The 18,206-nt window shown below is 45.2% G+C and overlaps 1 protein-coding gene across 1 annotated transcript in view; it reads left to right on the top strand.

Moving 5' to 3' along the window:
- Positions 1-18,206, top strand: part of Gdpd4 (glycerophosphodiester phosphodiesterase domain containing 4) — a 47,032-nt gene that overhangs the window by 12,225 nt on the left and 16,601 nt on the right. Inside the window, exons 4-10 of the mRNA XM_057756639.1 lie at positions 543-602; positions 3,733-3,831; positions 3,902-3,995; positions 4,768-4,845; positions 5,626-5,771; positions 6,163-6,245; positions 14,691-14,841. Coding sequence (XP_057612622.1) covers positions 543-602; positions 3,733-3,831; positions 3,902-3,995; positions 4,768-4,845; positions 5,626-5,771; positions 6,163-6,245; positions 14,691-14,841 — 711 coding nt within the window. The remainder of the gene's footprint in view (positions 1-542; positions 603-3,732; positions 3,832-3,901; positions 3,996-4,767; positions 4,846-5,625; positions 5,772-6,162; positions 6,246-14,690; positions 14,842-18,206) is intronic.

The raw sequence follows: 18,206 nt of genomic DNA, 5'->3' as shown, positions 1-18,206 counted from the left end.
TGTTAGCAGCTGAGGACGTGAGCTTTCTGTGTCTGTGCTCATACCGACTTGATGACTGGCTGGGTTTAGCCTTAGATTTGAAATGTATTGAGCACATACAATGTTAATGACAATCACAACATCAGCACCAGTTCTGGAAAGAGCTTTTAAGTGGCCCTTGGGAGAGTTGACTCTTAAACTCTTTTGTCTTATAAGTGACTCTAAGTAATGCCAGGCTTGAGGTCCGTCACAGGGAAGGATAGATGTGCCGGAAGGAAGCAGCAGTGGTAATGGCTGTGAGCTCCCAGAGGAGAGGCAATGAATTCCTCCTAGGGTGCTGGTGGACGCTACAGAGCGGAAATGACATTTAAACTGGCTTCAAGGGTCAGTGGCATGGGGAAAAAGAGCCTTAAAGAGATGAGAAATAGCATGGCAAGAGAAAATAAAAAGTAGCCTCAGCAGTGCAAGGGGTGCCCATCGTGAAGGCCCTGAGCTACAGACTGCTGGGGTAGGACCTAGTCAGTTAAAGATAACATAACCGCCTTGCCTTCTTTGCTTTGCAGTTACTCAGCTTTTTTTTACTCTGGGAAAGGATTGAACTATATCTGCATACGTGTCATAAGGTAAGCGTTCAGTCCTCACGGGAGGCCCTACACCCTGACTGCTCTTGGGGCTGGAGAGGGAGGAGAAGAGGAAGGGGGGAGGGGGAGAGGGGCGGGAGGAGGGGGAGGGAAATGGGAGGCGGGGAGGAGGCGGAAAATTTTTTTTTCAATAAAAAAAAAAACCAGAGCCGCAGGGGTTCCCACCTCTCAGTCCTCATGGGAGGCCCTACACAGAGTGGCAGGGGTTCCCACCGTTCAGTCCTCATGGGAGGCCCTACACAGAATGGCAGGGGTTCCCACCTCTCAGTCCTCATGGGAGGCCCTACACAGAGTGGCAGGGGTTCCCACCGCTCAGTCCTCATGGGAGGCCCTACACAGAGTGGCAGGGGTTCCCACCGCTCAGTCCTGATGGGAGGCCCTACACAGAATGGCAGGGGTTCCCACCGCTCAGTCCTGATGGGAGGCCCTACACAGAATGGCAGGGGTTCCCACCACTCAGTGCTATATGTGTAGCTGGCCCTCTTTCACTGCTCCCTGACAGACCTGCTTGTGCAGTTTTAACTGAGATAAGTAAATTCCTGCCTTCTCTCACCCCTTCCCTATTCTCCCTTTCCCTATGACATCTCCTGCAGATGTCTTACTCTGCCTTCCCTTCTCATCACAGCAGCGTTCCGGTTCAGCCATTGAACTGTGCTCTCTGCCCTCCATAGTAACCCCGCCTCCGATCTCACAGATCCAAGCGTTCTGCTTCCTCTATTTGGGCCTCGCTTGCCTATGCCTGCCATGGTGGAGAGGTAATGGCTCTTTCCTGATGACATGTTTCTTGGGTCAGTGCCTACTTTCTCATGATCCCGTGAAACTTCTCCTTTAAGATCTGATTGACCTTTCCTTGGTTTGAATCCATTTTCAAATGATACTACCAAGGCTTCTCTCAGAAAGCTCATTACTGGTTCCCTTATTCCACTCTGTGTGGACCAACAGCATCCTTGCACCATGGAGTCTCTGACTTTGTCCTGCCGTGGGCTGGACCAGGTCCAGTGGCACACTCCTCTTTATAGACTCCCTCGAGTATGGTGCCAACATCGTGCTAGTGTTTCTCCAGGACTGTGAGCATGGCAAGTCTTTCCAGTGGCCTCCTTAAGTCTCCTCTTACTCAAATGGAAGTGTAAACTTAAGTACTATTAAAATAAATGGGAATTGAAAATCATGAGCTCGTTCATGGAAAGAATGTATATAAAAAGGGGGAAAGGCCTATTGCTAGTGCTGTCCATTTTAGATGCTGGACACTCTCATAAATTAATCAGCAGAAGATGAAAATAACTTATTATTCCATCAGCCCCTTCTCACTAAATCTTTGACAAAGAAATTGTTGGCATCCCACTTTCATTAAGGACAACTGACATCTTTAGTCAGAAACAGAGGAGGCTTAAACTCTCAGCTAAATCCTAGCCACAGATTTATCCTAGCTGCCTTTCCATACGCAGTCAGCAGAACGTCATTTTGTTAGCCTCTAAGTAAGAATGCTCGTGTCCAGTTAAGTCCTAGGTTTCAGTGAGCTTTTTATTCTACCTACCTCTTTTGATTACATATAGTGACTGTTGAGCCAGTTTCAGACAACAAAACGTTGTTTAAAATTAGATTCTGGTATTCTGAAATTAAAATCTCTGATATATGTTTCATATCACTGGAGTAAGACTGGGCTTTTTGTTTGTTTGCTTGTTTCTGCTTTTTTTTTTTTTTGGTTTTTCGAGACAGGGTTTCTCTGTAGCTTTGGAGCCTGTCCTGGAACTCACTCTTGTAGACCAGGCTGGCCTCGAACTCACAGAGATCCGCCTGCCTTTGCCTCTGCCTCCTGAGTGCTGGGGTTAGAGGCGTGTACCACCGCCGCCCGGCTAAATTAGATTGGTTTAAAATTATGCTTCCTTCTTGTCTAGCATCATCCTTAAACTTAATTCCGAGACATCTTCAGTGGGACTTTTTTTGTTCATTCAAATAATAAACTCTTGCCATTTTTCTCAACTTTCTTGTTCTGAACTATTTTGGGATCTAATTGCAGTATGAATCTGTGGACAATGAAAAGAGATGAAGGGGATTATGACAGGAAGTGACCTTCCTTGGAAGGTAGTTACTTTGGTTAGGCCTTCAAATCAGCGCAAACAAGGCCTATGGAGTCTGTTTCTATTGGCAAGGGGGATTCTTGGGGGCTTGGAGGTTTACTCTTACCCTTTTTTCAGAATAAGCCAGAAGGGGTAGGATTGGCAGCAGGTCTAGAATCTCTTAATCACCCAGGGATACCCAGAGAGCACTTTATCTTGCAGTGATGAGTCAAAACTCCTCATATAAATGCTTATAACTTGACTTCCTTATTTAAAAAACAAACCCTAAGGTAACAGTGAGCTAACAATAATGGGATGTCTCTGTGAAATTTTCTAGCAAGCTAGACTTAATGTACCTTGGGTGTTTTTACTTTAAATCAGCCTGGAACACACAGGTCTCACGGCAGCAGAAGGACTCCCTGGAGTTGTACAGTGGGTGGAGTGACGGATAAGGACACGCCACGCACAACAGGGCTCCTTCTGTGAAGCAGCATTTCTATACACTCGTCTCAAAACACACCTCACAGCCTAAGCTCAAAATTAGAGGGCCTGGAAGAAAGACCTTTTATGAGTAGCTGTGTTTACGTGACTAGATTTTCCCAAGGGAAATAATTTATTTGTACCTTATGATTGCTTGTGCCCTTTTAAATCATTTGTAAAGTTTGGGTTTGGATAAGAAGTAAATTCAGCAGTCCAACTGTTGTGATTCATTTGGCTTTCTGATAGACCAGTAATTTTGCATTCGTGTATTTGAGATCTTGGCTTGTACTTCCTTTAAAAAAAAGTCAGAGGAGGTAAAGGTTGGTAATGACTGCTGCTGAAAATGGATGGCCAGCTAAGGATGAAAATAACTGAAAAGGCAGGGGTGGAGATGCTAGATTGGTGGTTGCATCAAGCCACACAATCGTGTGATTCCTTCCAGCCATGCTACACAGCAAACACTTGGGAACAATGAAGGCGACTTGATTGGAGCCACCCTCATTGAGGTGGCCTAAATAATGGCATGCAATGCCCAGGACAGTTGTGATCCACATTTGGCACCTTTGTTTCCCCAGGTCTTCATTTTCCTGGTGATCCTGCTGTGCTCCTTCTTACTGTATGTTCTGAACCATTACTGGACGGACAAGTGGCTGATAGCTGGGCTGTCACTGCAGGTGAGCACCAGCCTGGACTGCTCATCACGGTGTCCAGATGTGTCGAGTCTGACTCTTGGCTTTTCCCCAGATCTTTGCTCCCTTTCTGCACCTGAGCCTCATAACTGTGATGATTCTTCTTTCCTGGCCCCTAGCCATCTGTGTGGCCCACTTGGAATCGGAAGGTATGTCGTGTGAAGTGGAACCTTGCCTGATCTCCCCAGCTTGTATCCTCCACTCAGAGACAGAGCTGTGCCTCTTTGAAAGTTCTTTATTGTGTTATGTAGGCAGGCTCTTGATGGTCTCACTTTCCGACTCCTGTGGCCTACCATAGTATTTGTAGGCCTAAGCCATCCTTCTTCTGAGAAAGAGTCTCCCAGGAAAGCATCATTTCCCCTTTGTTGGTGCACGCCATTTATCTGGGACAGAGGGGACAGCAGAGGACATGTCGATTTTGCCTTGACCTAAGTGCTTCTGTAAGACTTAGCCTGTTCATACACAGACATCACGAATTTCAGTTAATACTATGCCCAGTGATCTTTGGTTACATCAGGTAACTCAGAGAGATCCCACGTGACCCCTGCCACACCTAGGAACTTAAAGAAGCAGGAGTGACTGCCTCTGAAGCTGGTGTGCTCCCTGTTCTTTTGCAGTGTTGTGGAAACAAGACAGTAAGCTCGGTGTGCTGAACTGCTTTGTGAGTGAAAGCTGTGGGGTCTGCTTTCCACATCTCTCTTCCACCACTGTCAAATGAAAGGCACTTGCTTCCTGGCTTGTATGCAGGCTAGTGAAGGGCTGGTTTCATAGTGGTGCTGGTGTGTGCGCGCGCATGTGTGTGTGTGTGTGTGTGTGTGCGCGCGCGTGTGTGTGCATGCATGTGTATATAGTAAATTTTAGAATATATTCCTCGGATAGGAGCTTAAAGGGAACATTAATAAACTACTTTCTTTGTTTTAGTTAGAATAAGAAGATACAGAATGGCAGGTTACGAGCACGAAGTCCTGGAGACATGTAATATATTCACAAGGTTAAAAGGTTAGACCTGGAGGTCTCAATTTGCTGATGCACATAGGTAGTACAAGTGGGTGGGATCCCCAGCGGTCTAAAACAGAAGGTGTTGGGACGGAATCAAGGATGGACTGTGGTGTGGGAGGTGGTTGTGGGCGAGGTCTGTAGGTGAAGACGAGAAAGAAGGGATAAAAACAAAGCTAGTGTTTGTCGGTGTGTATGAGTGAGCACTGTCGTCACAGCGCTGTGAGGTTAACTCAGCTGCCAGACAGACCTAATTTACAGAAAGAGGATGAAGACTCAGGGAGATTACATCACACGTCCTCGGTTACAATCAGAAGTGATGGAGCTCAGCCTTGAACTCACATTTCTGTCAGCACCTTTTCACCTGTACTGCTCTGCCCTGAGCTAGAGGGTCTCTCAGGATGGTCTTCAGTCTCAGAACCAGCCAAGCTCCTGCTCCCAGAGGCTCTTCTTGTATCTCTTTCCCTCCCTTCCTCCACCCACCTCTGTACAGTTTTTCCGTTTTTATTTCCAAGTTACAGCAATATCGCCCTAATAGTGTCTTGTTCTGAAGTGCAGGTTAGTGGTTGAGTACTTGTACACATGGGGTCTGAATTCCATACCCAGCGCTGAAAAAAATCGTGTATCTGAACAATTCTGGGTATTTATATCTAAGCCCCGAAAGGGAGGGCACGCCAGAAACAGAAGGTGAACCAGCTGCTGCTGTGGGGTAGCTAGCTGTCTGGAACGGGTCTCCACCCCTCCTTTCGTTTTTACCCATGTTTCTCCCCTCAACCTTTTCAGCTCTACAGATAGCTGCTGGACTTTCCTTCCTTATCATTCTTTTGTGTCTTTACTTGATGCCGCTGGGGATTTATTCTCCCTGCATTCTGAAGAAGGAGAATTTAGGGCCTAAGCCTACCTTCTTTGGACACAGAGGCGCACCCATGGTAGGTCTGAGCAAAGTGAGCACGAGTGGGTGCAGGTGTGGGGGGCATGGGATGAAGAAGGGAGCCTCGGAAGCATCAGAGACCCGGGGAGGAAGGAGGGTCTTGACATGACGAGAATGCGGGCTTAGTTGTGTCCATTTATCTCCTGTCACCTTCCCTTCACTGCGCCCAGTGTGTGACCGGGTATAGGGCAATGGTCAGGCCTCTTTGAAGAGACAGCTCCGGGAGCCAAGACCGGGTATAGGGGAACGGTCAGCCTCTTTGAAGAGACAGCTCCAGGAGCCAGTCTGCTTCTAAAGCCCTTCCATCCCCAAGCTCTATGTCTGCCATAAGAGAAATGTTGGGAGGAGAGACTCTAAGGCACAAGGCTTGATATTCATTTCCTCCATAGCTGGCACCAGAGAATACCATGATGTCCTTTGAGAAGGCCGTGGAACATGGTGCCTCCGGCCTAGAGACTGATGTATACTTAAGGTAGGAGAGTAGGGACTGGGATCGGGGGCAAGAGGGGACTTGTCCGGTGTTACGGGAAGGACGAGCTAGGCCCAAGGGGTAAAGAGAACAAGCCTTGAAGACTTTTTCTTCCATGTCTGCCACATATATGAGCCCCGTCTCCACTTACATCCCTGTTCTTCACCACAGGCTCACAAAGCACACGAGTCACATCTGTCTCCATTGCAAACCGTGCTTGTCCCTTGACCCCGTGCACTAGCTTAGGAACTTGCTTACTAGCGATCCCCAGACGTCTGCCTAGATACCTGGGATATTTTAGGCTACCTTCTGAGTGTTCAGCAGACACCACCGAGTGAGATAGTCGTGCTTCCTTCCCAGCCAGTATAGGAGGTGTGGCACAGTCGCAGGTGACAGAGTAAGGCCAGGAGTCTCCGTGCAGGGGCAGGATGCCTCCTATTCTGTGAAAGACAAAATCTGTGTGTACTCAATGTTACGTTTGGGCCAACCTTAAAGGAAAATATTTTACTGACCAGAGATGGGGGCACTCCAGGCAAAGGTATCTGAATGAGCAAACACAAACCACAGAGCTCCCTGAATGTGTCATGGACAGCCAGGATAGGTGTCAGAGGCTGGAGGGCCTGTGATTTTGTTGTTGTTGATTTGTTTCTTTGTATTTGTTTTCTAATTTTATTATAGTATTGCTTACTTGTACATGGGTGCCATGCTGTGTGTATAGAAATCAGAGAATGGAGTTGGTTCTTTCCTTCCGTCATGTGGGTCCCAGAGAGCAGACTTGGGCTATCACATTTGGTGACAGGTCCCACTGGCTACTGAGCCATCTCACCAGCTCGGTACTTGGTTTTTACTTTATTTTGTTTGCTTTTGTTTTGAGAAGTCAGATCTTGTGTAGATGGCTTTGTACTCACTGTGTAGCTGAGGATGATGTAAACTTCTGCCCCTTCTGCCCCTTCTGCCCCTACCTCCTTAGTGCTGCGCATACAGGTGTGTACCCTATGTCCGGCTTGGTTTGTAAAAAAAATAATTTATCTAACTTTATTTTATGTGTATTGGTATGACGGTATCTTGGAACTGAAGTAACACACAGTTGTGAGCTGGAAATTGAACGGGGCTTCTCTGGAAGAGCAGCCAGTGCTCTTAACTGCTGAGCCCTCTCTCCAGCCCCCAGCTTGGTTTATTTTTCTTTTTATAATAATGGGGATCAAACTCAGGGCTCATGCATGCCAGGAAAGCACTTTACCACTGAGCCACACCCCAGTCCATTGTTGCTTTTTTTCTTTTAATACGCTTTGGAAAGAATTATTAAGGTGTTGGGTAGCAGGGTGTAGTAATGGTTCAAAGAACAAAGGGATGCTTGGATCAGAGCGGGTCCAGGAACAGCGAGGTGTGTGTGTGGGGTGCATCACTGTAGAATTTATATATCTAGGCAACTTAGGAAGTAGGAAGGCTTCGTTTTTACTGTGAATGTATTCAGTGAGGCAAACAGAAAATTGAGCATTCAGTTTAACAGAGGAGTAGCCTGGGCTTAAAGAAGGGAAATGTAGCTCTGGTCATGAGGCTGAGAATGAGCATGGTGAGGTAGATATTAACACTGGCCTGCAAGACTCCCAAACTGGGATTTTTGGCATAATTCACTGAAACTGAGTGTTGTGATGGAGCTCTCTGTGTCATCTCTGGAAGCACCCAGCGGCCATGGGCTTCCTGTTAAAGGTTCTGGTTCAGCAAACCCTTCAAATCTGGTCTTTATTCTTCGCTGATTTTAACTCGGATCCGGGTCATCCTTCCAGCCTCTTACTGCTCGGCTTGCTGACATCTCTTCCTGAAGAGCATCTCTTCCAAATGCCTCCCCCACCTTAGCGTCACACCAAGCTTCATTACTGCCCCAGATTGCACGTCATCCGGGGCCCACATAGGGCATGAACCTGTCAGGAATTTTAACAGGGAAAATACAATGTAAAGAACTACTAGACACTAAAGAGGAGGACTCTAAGGATCATAAGATCAGAATGCTTTACAGCATAATTTTAGTGCTTATATAAAAAAAGCATAAAAATAGGTTTTATAGAAAAACCTAATGTTTCCTTATTAATATCTGATTTGAATAATTGTGACTCCTCTTTCTTTTGGTTACTTTGTCTAAGGGTCTATCAATCACATATATATTTAAAACACCCAGATCTTAGATTCATTGTTTTTCTTCTACTTTATTCCTTTCTTCCCTGGTTTTTATTATTTCTTTCTGTCTAGTGGATTTGGGTTTGGTTTGCTCTTGTTTTGCCAAACTCTTGAGTTGCATCAGTGAGTGGTTCGTTCATGCTCCTTTTGATTTTTTTTAATGTAGGCCCAGGAAAGATAATTTTTCCTCATAAATTTTGGTGTGTTGTGTTTTCATTTTCATTTATTTCAAGAAAACTTATTTTCATCTTGAATTTTTTACCCATTCATCATTCAGTAGTGTGTTGTTTAATTTCTATGAGTTTATATAATTCTAGAGATTCTTTTGCTGTTGATTTCAAGCTTTATTACACTGTGGTCAGATAGGATGCATGTAATTATTTCAAGTTTTCTATATTTGTTGAGATTTTTTGTGTCGCAGCATGTGGCCTGTTTTAGAGAAAGTTCTGTGGGCTCCTGAGTAGAAGGTATAGTCTTTGGTGGACTGTACTGTAGACATCTGTGAGGTCCGTTTGCTGTACGATGTCGCCCAGTTCCTGTGTTTCTCTGTTTGTCTCTTGTCCTGATGACCAGTATGTTGGAGGAAGTAAGTGTGCTGTTACTGACTGAGGGTTAATCTGTGTCTTGAGGTCCAATACTGTGCTTTTGAAGAGATGGAGTGCGTGAGGGTTTGGTGCATACGTGTTTAGGATTATAATATCTTCTTGGTTAATTGTTCCCCTGATCAGAATAAAGTGTTCTTCTTTAGTTCTTTGAATTTATTTTGGCTAAAAGTCTATTTTGTCACATATTAGGGTAGTGATGCTTGTTTCCTGGCTACCCCAACCCCAACCTTTCACTCTAATGTGATACCTATCCTTAAAGGCAAAAGGAGTTCTATAGATAACAGAAATATGGATTTTTGTTTCTCATTCTGTTCATCTAACGTTTATCTTTTGATTAGAGGATTAAGGCCATTAATATTCAAAGGTTATTATTGAAAAGTGTGTGCTGATAACTATTATTTTGTTGCCTTTTTGCTGTTTGTGTTGCTTGTCTTGTTTCATATTTCAATAATTATAACTTCATTTGTTTTCTTTCTGTAGTCTTTTGGTGCCACCCCTAGATGAAGCTCTACAGGCAATCAATGGTTACTGGAGCAGGAGAATCAGTTCTCTCCAGGGACAAGCCTCTTGATAGGTTATCCTATCCCAAGTGGTCCTTAAACACATGTACATATGAACAATGCCACAAAGACTCAGTATATTTATGTATATAAATATCAATAATAATTATGGAAGACAATGCCATGAGTTCAAGAGGAAGGGCATATAAAGAGAGTTGGAGCAGGGAGAAAAGCAGTGGAACTCATGTGAACATGGCACTCATGTGTGAAATCCTAAAGAAAATTAAATAAGAGTAAAAAGGAAAAACATTTCAAGAGTGCCAGGTATTATTAAAAAATAAAAGAACCAGTTAGAAAATGAGCAAAAGGCCTTTATAGGTGTTTCATAAGAAAATAATACAGGTAAAAATTCATATTGGAAAGATTTTCAACTTCATTAGACATTTGGAACACACAGGTGGTACTAACATTGGTCCTCTATTGGAATGTCACAGGAGCTAGAGCAAGATGACAGCTGAGTCAAATCCTCTAATGAGGATATTACCATAGACATACCCCCTTTGAATAGCTGTTCACTTACAGGAGCTAAGAAGGCCAGGTAAGAGACCATACACCTGGCTTTAGTAGCATGATCAGGAAGGATGCAGTGAAGAAGCGGAATAAAAGAGTTGCCCTCCTTCAACTCCAAGGAGCATGAAGAGAGTAAGGACTTAGACTTCAAATCTACTGCCAAGCCTGCCAGGGGGAATCCAGTGCCAAGCAGAATCCCATCAGCCCCGTCCCCAGGCCAGCATTCATGACCGAGTCACTGGAACTGGGTTAACTGGCTGAAGGAGTGCCTCTGCCATCGCTCTCCCAGTGTTGGGTAACAGAGAAGAAAGCAAGATTCTCCTGTCTGGGGCAGAGCACAAAAGCTGCCACGGGATGTCTCCTCCTCTGGAGAAGACCCGTGTCAGGCAGAAACTAAACCCCTTCAGCCCAGATCTTAAATGGAGTCTCTCGGCCTGCTTGAGCATCAGGAAGGAGACCCGAGAGTCAGTAGCACGGACTCAAGTACGTCAGCCTTGGCAACCACGAGATTTTCTTTAATACCTATTTGGGCAGCACAGGTATACCTGGCTAGTGCTCACAGATGGAGCCTTTAGAATTTCCCTACATCTGTACCCCAATGGGACAGGTTTGTCTTTTAGTTCGATTCCCCAGCAGCTATAATGCGGGCCTGTATACACCCCTGAAGCTTTGCGGGTCCTTATGGAAGACTCAGCCGTGACTTAGACAGCATCACGGGTGGCAGGCCGATGTCGAGGGTCCATCTCGAGTACTGGGACAGAGGTAGCTATACTGCCAGAGGTGAGCCACCAAGGCTGCGTCACAGTTGGGAATGAGTACATTAGCACTATCCCAGCCTTGGGTAGCAAGAGTATGCTGGCGGAGAGACTGGGGGAATAAGCATAGGACTTTGCCTTGGAGGTCAGTCCTGGGTGTATGGAACCTAACTTGGGCAGAGCCTAACAGCTCCTGTCCGCAGGCCTGCCTGAACAGCCCTGGTTTATGGTCTTCTGCCCAGTGTCACCGTGGATGGCTGCAGCAGTCTCCAGCCATGAGCTGGCTGTAGACAGTCGACAACAATGTGGCCTCAGTTCTTGGTGTCTTCCAGCAGCCAAGTGTGACAGTGTCGCAGCTTTGGTGACTCTACATAGGGACAGCATAGAAGCTGGGGTCTGGCCCATCTACGGTGCTTCTAGCCAGAGTGGGCAGAGCCCTGCAGTGTCTGAGTATCTGCTGGTGACCGTGGGTGAGGTCTGGGGACTGTTAGAGCTCGAGGCGGGGTTTGGGAGGACGGACTGGCCTTTATAGCTACTTCTCTAGTTCATGATTTGAACAGATGACCATTTGGGGATTTGAGGTGAGTAAGCTTGGGCGTGGATCGCCCTCTAGTGCTGGAGTAGTGGCAGTACTCTAGCGTGGTCCCAGCACACATGATTGCAGAAGTTAGTGTAGACTCAGATAGAATGCACAGCATCCTTAGAATTCTTAGAAAAAGAAGTACAAAGCCAGACGGCGAAAACTGAGGCAAATACATCATATGCTCATAGGCATCAAGAACAGTCATTGAACCGTAACCTCACCCGGAAGCTGAAACAAGGTACAGGAGATGAATACGTGTGTTAACTAGCGTGGTCGTTGATGGTGGATTTAAGACATTTTAAAGAAACTCAGTGAGCTTCAAAAGAAAACAGAATGATTTAGTACTCAGAGAAACTTGACAGAGATGGAAACTTTTTTTTTTTTAAATAAAGCTTAGTTGAGCTGGAAAAAAAAAACAACACAGTGAGTCATCATATTAAAATATAGAAGGTAGCAGAGACCAAATACAGGGAAGAAGTGGTGAACTCAGAAATAAGAGGCCAGGCTAGACCACCGGGAGGAGAAGCATGAGCAGCAGCGTGCCGACGTGACAACAACAGTGACCTCCAGATCACCTGACCACCGGAGCCTCAGCCTCAGGTCCGCCAACACCAGGAAGAATGGCCATCCGAGCCTTGGGCCTGTAGGCACCAGGAGGAACGATCATTGAAGGCTCTCCTCTGCCTACACCTGAGGGAGCAATCAATAGAGCCACAGCCCCCAGCTACACCAGTTGGAGGAAAAGCATGTGATGTTTGTATAAAATATATACACAGTGTAATATTTAAATCAAGGTAAGCATATCTGTAGCAAAATTCACTTTTTTTACAGTGGAAACATTCAGTGGTCTACAAAGCAAGTTCCAGGACAGCCAGGGCTACATAGAATGACCCTGTCTTGAGAAACAAAACAACAATAAAACCCCCCAAGAGCCAGGAAATATGCTAATATAGAGCCAGCTCTGAGTCCCAGTTACTGGAGCTGAAGAATCAACCACCCTCTTGGCTGGGCCAGAGCTCCTGGGCTCCATGCTTTGTTCTGTTGCTGCACCTTGGCATCCAGTGCTCTTCGGAGATCTGTCTTACACACGCGTGTGGTAGTGGCACAAGTGTCCACCCGTGTGCCATGCATGGAGAGCAGAAGGTGACACCGGCATGTCCTCCTCCTCCCTTTCTACATTCCTGCCTTGTACGGGCTTTCTTGCGGAACCTGAATTTCATTGTCTAGATCAGACTGGATGGCTAGGGAACCCCCAGGGTCTGCCTGTTTCCACCTCCTAGTGCGAGAGTTACGCATGTGTGCTGAGCCAGGGATTTATGTGGGTGCCAGGGACCTTAACTCAGATTCTCAGGCTCACACAGCAAGTGCTTCACCAACTGAGCCACTCCCTAGCCTCAGTTGTCAATTTCATCCAGCAGACTTTTCACTTGTTATTATAGTTTTAATCATCAGAACCTCCATTTCTTCCTTATATCCTACACACACATACTCACACACACATGCGTGCACGCACACATATGTGCACACATACATGTATATGCACACACACGCACACACACACACACACACACCAAACGCTGTTGTCTGTAGGCAAGGTTGGCCTTAAACTTGGCATCTCCTGCCTCAACCTCCTGATCTCCCTGATTGTCATGCCATCAGAGTTGGCTCTACGTTCATGTTTTATATTCGTGTTTCCTTTGCATGTTTTTCAGAATTTATAATGTTATTCTGTATTATTTAACACCTTTGTCTGATCCTGTCACCTTTCATTCTGTGTTTGCCTCTGTTACGGGATTTCACGTTTTCTTGCGTCTTTACATCTCCAGTGTGGTTTTAATGTATGCTAGACTCTGCATTTTCACATGGATGGGGGCTATGCTTTCCTGGATTCCTTTGAAGAATGTTGGACTTTTTCCTAGCAGGTCCATGAACTGTTTCTAACTAGTCTGATCCTTTGGAGGCAGTCATAAGCTCTCTTCTGGAGGCACTTTAGCGACTGTCCATTGTTCTAGCTCTAAGTCATCTTCATCTCTAAGGCATGACCTTCTGGAGTCTCTAAAGGATACCCATGCACTTGCTGAGGTCTCTCCTCTCTTGCTGGACGGAATTGACTAAGTCACACCTCACGTGAGTTCTGAAACTTGTGAGATTCTGATAATTTTCCTTTTCTTGAAAGTTTTTTCCTTAAATTTTTTATTGCATTTATTTACTTGCGTGTTTATATATGTATATGAATGGACACACACATGCCACAGCACATGTGTGGGGGTCAGAGGACAGCTAGTGGGAATTGGTTTTCTCCTTCCTCCAAGTAGGTTGTGGGGATTGAACTCAGACTGGGCAGTGAATGCCCTTACCACCGAGCCGCATCACCCGCTCAAAAGTTGTTTTTGTTCAGCTCCCTGGAGTGTCATGTGTGTAAATTGACACTTAGTTGTAGACTCCGAATGCAATGGAACTGTTTTGTTTGCCTTTGCATAGCTCCGTCCTCCATGGGACTCTATCCAATAACCTGAACGCTTCTTTACCTAATCTGATCTCTTTCTCCCCATTGCAGCAGATAGTTCGGTCCCTTTGGGTTCTCCCTTCTTGTATAAACTCTACTACTCACTCAGGGAAGGAAGCTCGTGTAATGGTATAGATGAATTAATTCTATGCCATTTTCTCAGAGCTATAGTACTGTGATCTCAACTGTCCTTTGACTAAATAGTTACTCCCCTTATTTTGTCCAGTTTTATAGTTATGACAAATTACCAGCCCTTATTACCTCGTGACCATTGTAGATATTCTCTCGATGGTTATTTTAATGAGAAAGGAGGAGAGAGTCATAAAGTTGGGGCTTCCACAAAGCAACTGGCAAGTAGGGGAATCAGGAATTGGCTTTATGATAATATCCGATGTAGAGTGTCTAGAGAGGCAGCTGCCATCCTGGAAAAAAACATCCAGAGAAACCCAGGAAGCGTATATGGAGGCGTGCTTCATGGCCCCAAGGACCCTGCCTTACCCCCACTCCTGTCCACCTTGTACCTTCTGCTTTCCTGGTATCAGGGATCTTATGGGTAAGGAAGCTGCTCTTTCAGTACCACCAATATGAACACATACACATGACAGAGTCATTCGGGGTGGGGAAATGCTGACATCTGCATAGATGCTGGCACTTAGACACCTGCTGATATCTGAGAGAGCTTTGGGGATCCATTCGTGCCATGGTGTCTGGGTTTATCTTCTGCACCTCTTCTCCTCTCCCCTTCTGTCCACAGCTATGACGAGGTACCTTTTCTCATGCACGACTATGACCTGAGCAGAACAACCAACATCAGAGAGGTCCTGCCCTCGGCCGCTTTCAACCACACTGCCACCTTCAACTGGACTTTCCTGTCGACTCTGAATGCCGGCCAGTGGTTTATAAAGGTAGGACTCGTATCCTCTGGCTCTGTGGACTTATGTGCAGCCTCCCCTGTTCAGGTTCCTCTGCTGCTCCTGGAGTATCCACTTTCCCTGCTAGTCCAGGAGCAGGGCTCACACTCTCTGGGGGGATGCAGTGGGTCAGACCATGCTGTCAGCCTTTACTAGGAAGGCTGATGATAAACTTGTAAACTCAGCCTTTACTGTTTAATCTTCCCCGGGCATTTCATAGTCTTTGATAGTGTGTTTGCAATGCACATAGCATTTCCCTAGCTATTTTGAATATCTCACAGTCTTCATGAAGCAGACTAGGAAACATTTACTCTTCAATTCTTGCTATTCAACAAAAATATGTGCTAAGTTTCTACTGGGTACATCTCCACTTTATCTGAGACAAGGTTTCTAATGAGAAACCTGGAAGTGGCCAGCGAGCTGCAGGGAGCCCCCTGTCAGCGCCTCCCAAGCACTAGGATTAGAGGCGGGCACGCTGCGCCCGGCCTCTACAGAGGCCTGGGATCTGAATTCAGACCCTCAGGCTTGTGCAGCAAGCTCTTCATTGGCAAAGCCAACCCCCCACCCCCACCCCCAGTTCCTGCGATGAAAACCTGCTAATGAAGTAGGGGTAGAAGATAACTTCAGAAAACCTTCAGCAAACACCACTTCCCCATTGTGAGCGTGAATGATGACCTCCAAATGGCAACAAGCAAAAGTACCCCCCTCCCCACTCCCAGCAGCTGCACCCTGGGAAGTCTGGGCAGTGCATTTGATTAATAAAGCAAACTATTTACATACAACCCCATTTCCTGTGTCAGGGTTCAAAATAATACATTTTAGAAAGTTCCCAGAACGAATCAGCTTACTAAGGCCATGGGATGTAAAAATCTATAGGCAAGCATCATTTGCGTTGCTATAATCCTGTAATGGAGAATTGGGATTTCAAGTTAATGAAATACTAGCAGTATACTGGCACTGAAAATCCATTGTTTGTGTGTAGATATAAAAAAGCCACGTGTGCATGTGTTCATTCATGGATAAATACAAAAGAAAGAATCCAAAGGTGTAGATCAGTGGGAGACACATTGTGTTCGTGTATCTAAAGACTCAGTATTGCTAAGGTGTTGTTTCCAGTTTGACTGATAGCCTCAGTATAATCCCAGTTTCAAATGCCAAGCAAACCTGTACTTGGCTTTTTCTTTTTCACCACCAACCAGCTCCCAAATCATGACGTGGAGACTTCTTATTATGAATGCTCGGCCTGGCTTGGGTTCGTTTCTGGCTAGCTCTCCTAAGTTAGATTAACCTGTTTCTCTTTATCTGCCTTTTGCGTCCAGGCCTTTTCTTTCCTTCTATTTGTCTTTCTTTCATTGCTTCTGATGTCTGACTGGTTTCTTGCCCCAGGTGTGTTCCTCTTTTTCTCCCTGGTTCTCTTCTCCTTCTTCCTTCTCTCTCCTGTTTATTCTCTCTGCCCACCAGCCCCACCTATCTTTTCTCTGCCTAGCTATTAGCCATTCAGCTCTTTATTAAACTAATCAGATGCCTTGGGCAGGCCAGATGAAACAAATGCACCACATCTTTTCATAATTAAAAATGCATCCTTACGTTGTTAAACAAATGCACCATAAACAAATGTAACACATCTTTGTCCTGTTAAAGCAATATTCCGCAACACAAACCTGTTGTTATTATTGACTTTTTAGCTGACAAAGAGCACATATTAAAAAATGAGCTGGGGAGATAGCTCAGTCTGTACAGTTCTAAGAGTGCAAGCATGGGGACCTGAATTTGTACATCCAGCATCAGGTAAAAAGCCAAGCATGGTGGCGAATGCCTGCAGTCCCAGTACTGGGGAGGCAGACATGAGAGGATCCCTGAGGCTTGTTGTCCAGGCAGTCTAGCCAAGTCAACACAATCCAGGTTCCGTGAGAGATCCTGCCTCAAAAACCAAGGTGGAAAGAGATTGGAGGAAGATGCCCAGCATCAATCAACCTCTGGTCTCCACATGCACACACACACACGCTCATCTACACCTGCACACTTGTCCACACAGCTAAAAATATCCACACATACACTAAAACTAAAAATGAATTGTGCATACTTATGATGTATATGTTTTTGTTTGCTTGCTTGTTTTGTTGAAGATTAACGCTAGGGCCTTATGTATGCTAGACATGTCCTCTACCACTGAGCTACGTGCCCAGTCCCAACAGGCTGCCTTGAAATATGTCTGCATATGTAGGGGATAGATCAAACTAATTAATCAGTGTCTTACTACACATGCTATTTTGCGTGTGATGAGAATGCTTAAATTATATTCTAGCATTATTATTTCAAGAATTAGTAAGTTTTTAAGCTATAGTCAGCACACAGAAAAGGTCTTGAAGTTATTCTGTCTAGATGGAACTGTGTGCGCTTTGACTAACATCTCCCCATCACTCCACTACCCACCACCAGTTCCGTAGCAGCTGCTACCTTATTTTCTGCCTTTATCAGTAAAGCCTTCTTAGATTCCATACATAAACGAAGCTAGCCTCTGTCACTCAGTACCAGGCTTATTTGACTGAGCACAATGTCCTGCAAGATGGTATCTCAGATGACGTAATTTCTTTACCTGTTCAGACCAAACAGTGTTCCAGCCATTGATGAATGTCAGTTGATTTCATGTTTTTCTACCCCATATAATACTCCTAATAACATGGGGATGTAGATACATTTACCTTTCTTGGTGATAGCCCCTCATCCTTGGATGTTATGTTTTGATAGGCTTCAGTCTTTGGTGCCTCTTGGTTGTGGAAGTTTATCTCATTCAACCCTCAAGTGCATAGATTCTTTTTCAGTATATCCAGTATGCTAGTAAGTCTATTAGATACATGCTTAACCTTCAAAATATCCTAAGGCCTGGTTGTGGTATCACAGAGCTATAATCTTAGCAGCCAGGGGACTGAGGCAGGAGTATTATATGTTTGAAGTCAGTCTAAACTACATAGCAAGATCTTGGCTCAAAAAAACAGTCCTAAGAAGCACATCAATTACTACATCACTTTCCTGTTTTACAGCAAACTGTAGCCCAAAGGCTACTAAAAGTCAAGAATATTGAACAAGGGTAGTATTGTTTGTTAACTGGACAAAATATATAATTACCTAAAATAAACTTCCTGGCCTGTCTATGAGGATCATCTGAAGTTAGCCTGTATTAAGTTAGCTTGGGCATACCTGTGAGGGATTATCTAGATTAGATTAATTGATTTGGAAATAACTACATTAACTGTGAGCAGCACCATTCCACGGGCTAGGGGATCCTGGACTGAATAAAAAGGAGGAAGCCAGCTAAGCACTGGCATTCATGCCCTCTGCTTCCTGACTGCAGACACAGT

The sequence above is a fragment of the Chionomys nivalis genome, chromosome 23 (assembly GCF_950005125.1).
Source record: "Chionomys nivalis chromosome 23, mChiNiv1.1, whole genome shotgun sequence".
Lineage (NCBI taxonomy): Eukaryota > Metazoa > Chordata > Mammalia > Rodentia > Cricetidae > Chionomys > Chionomys nivalis.
Note: the sequence above shows the minus strand (reverse complement) of the source record. Positions and strands in the feature narration are given on the sequence as shown.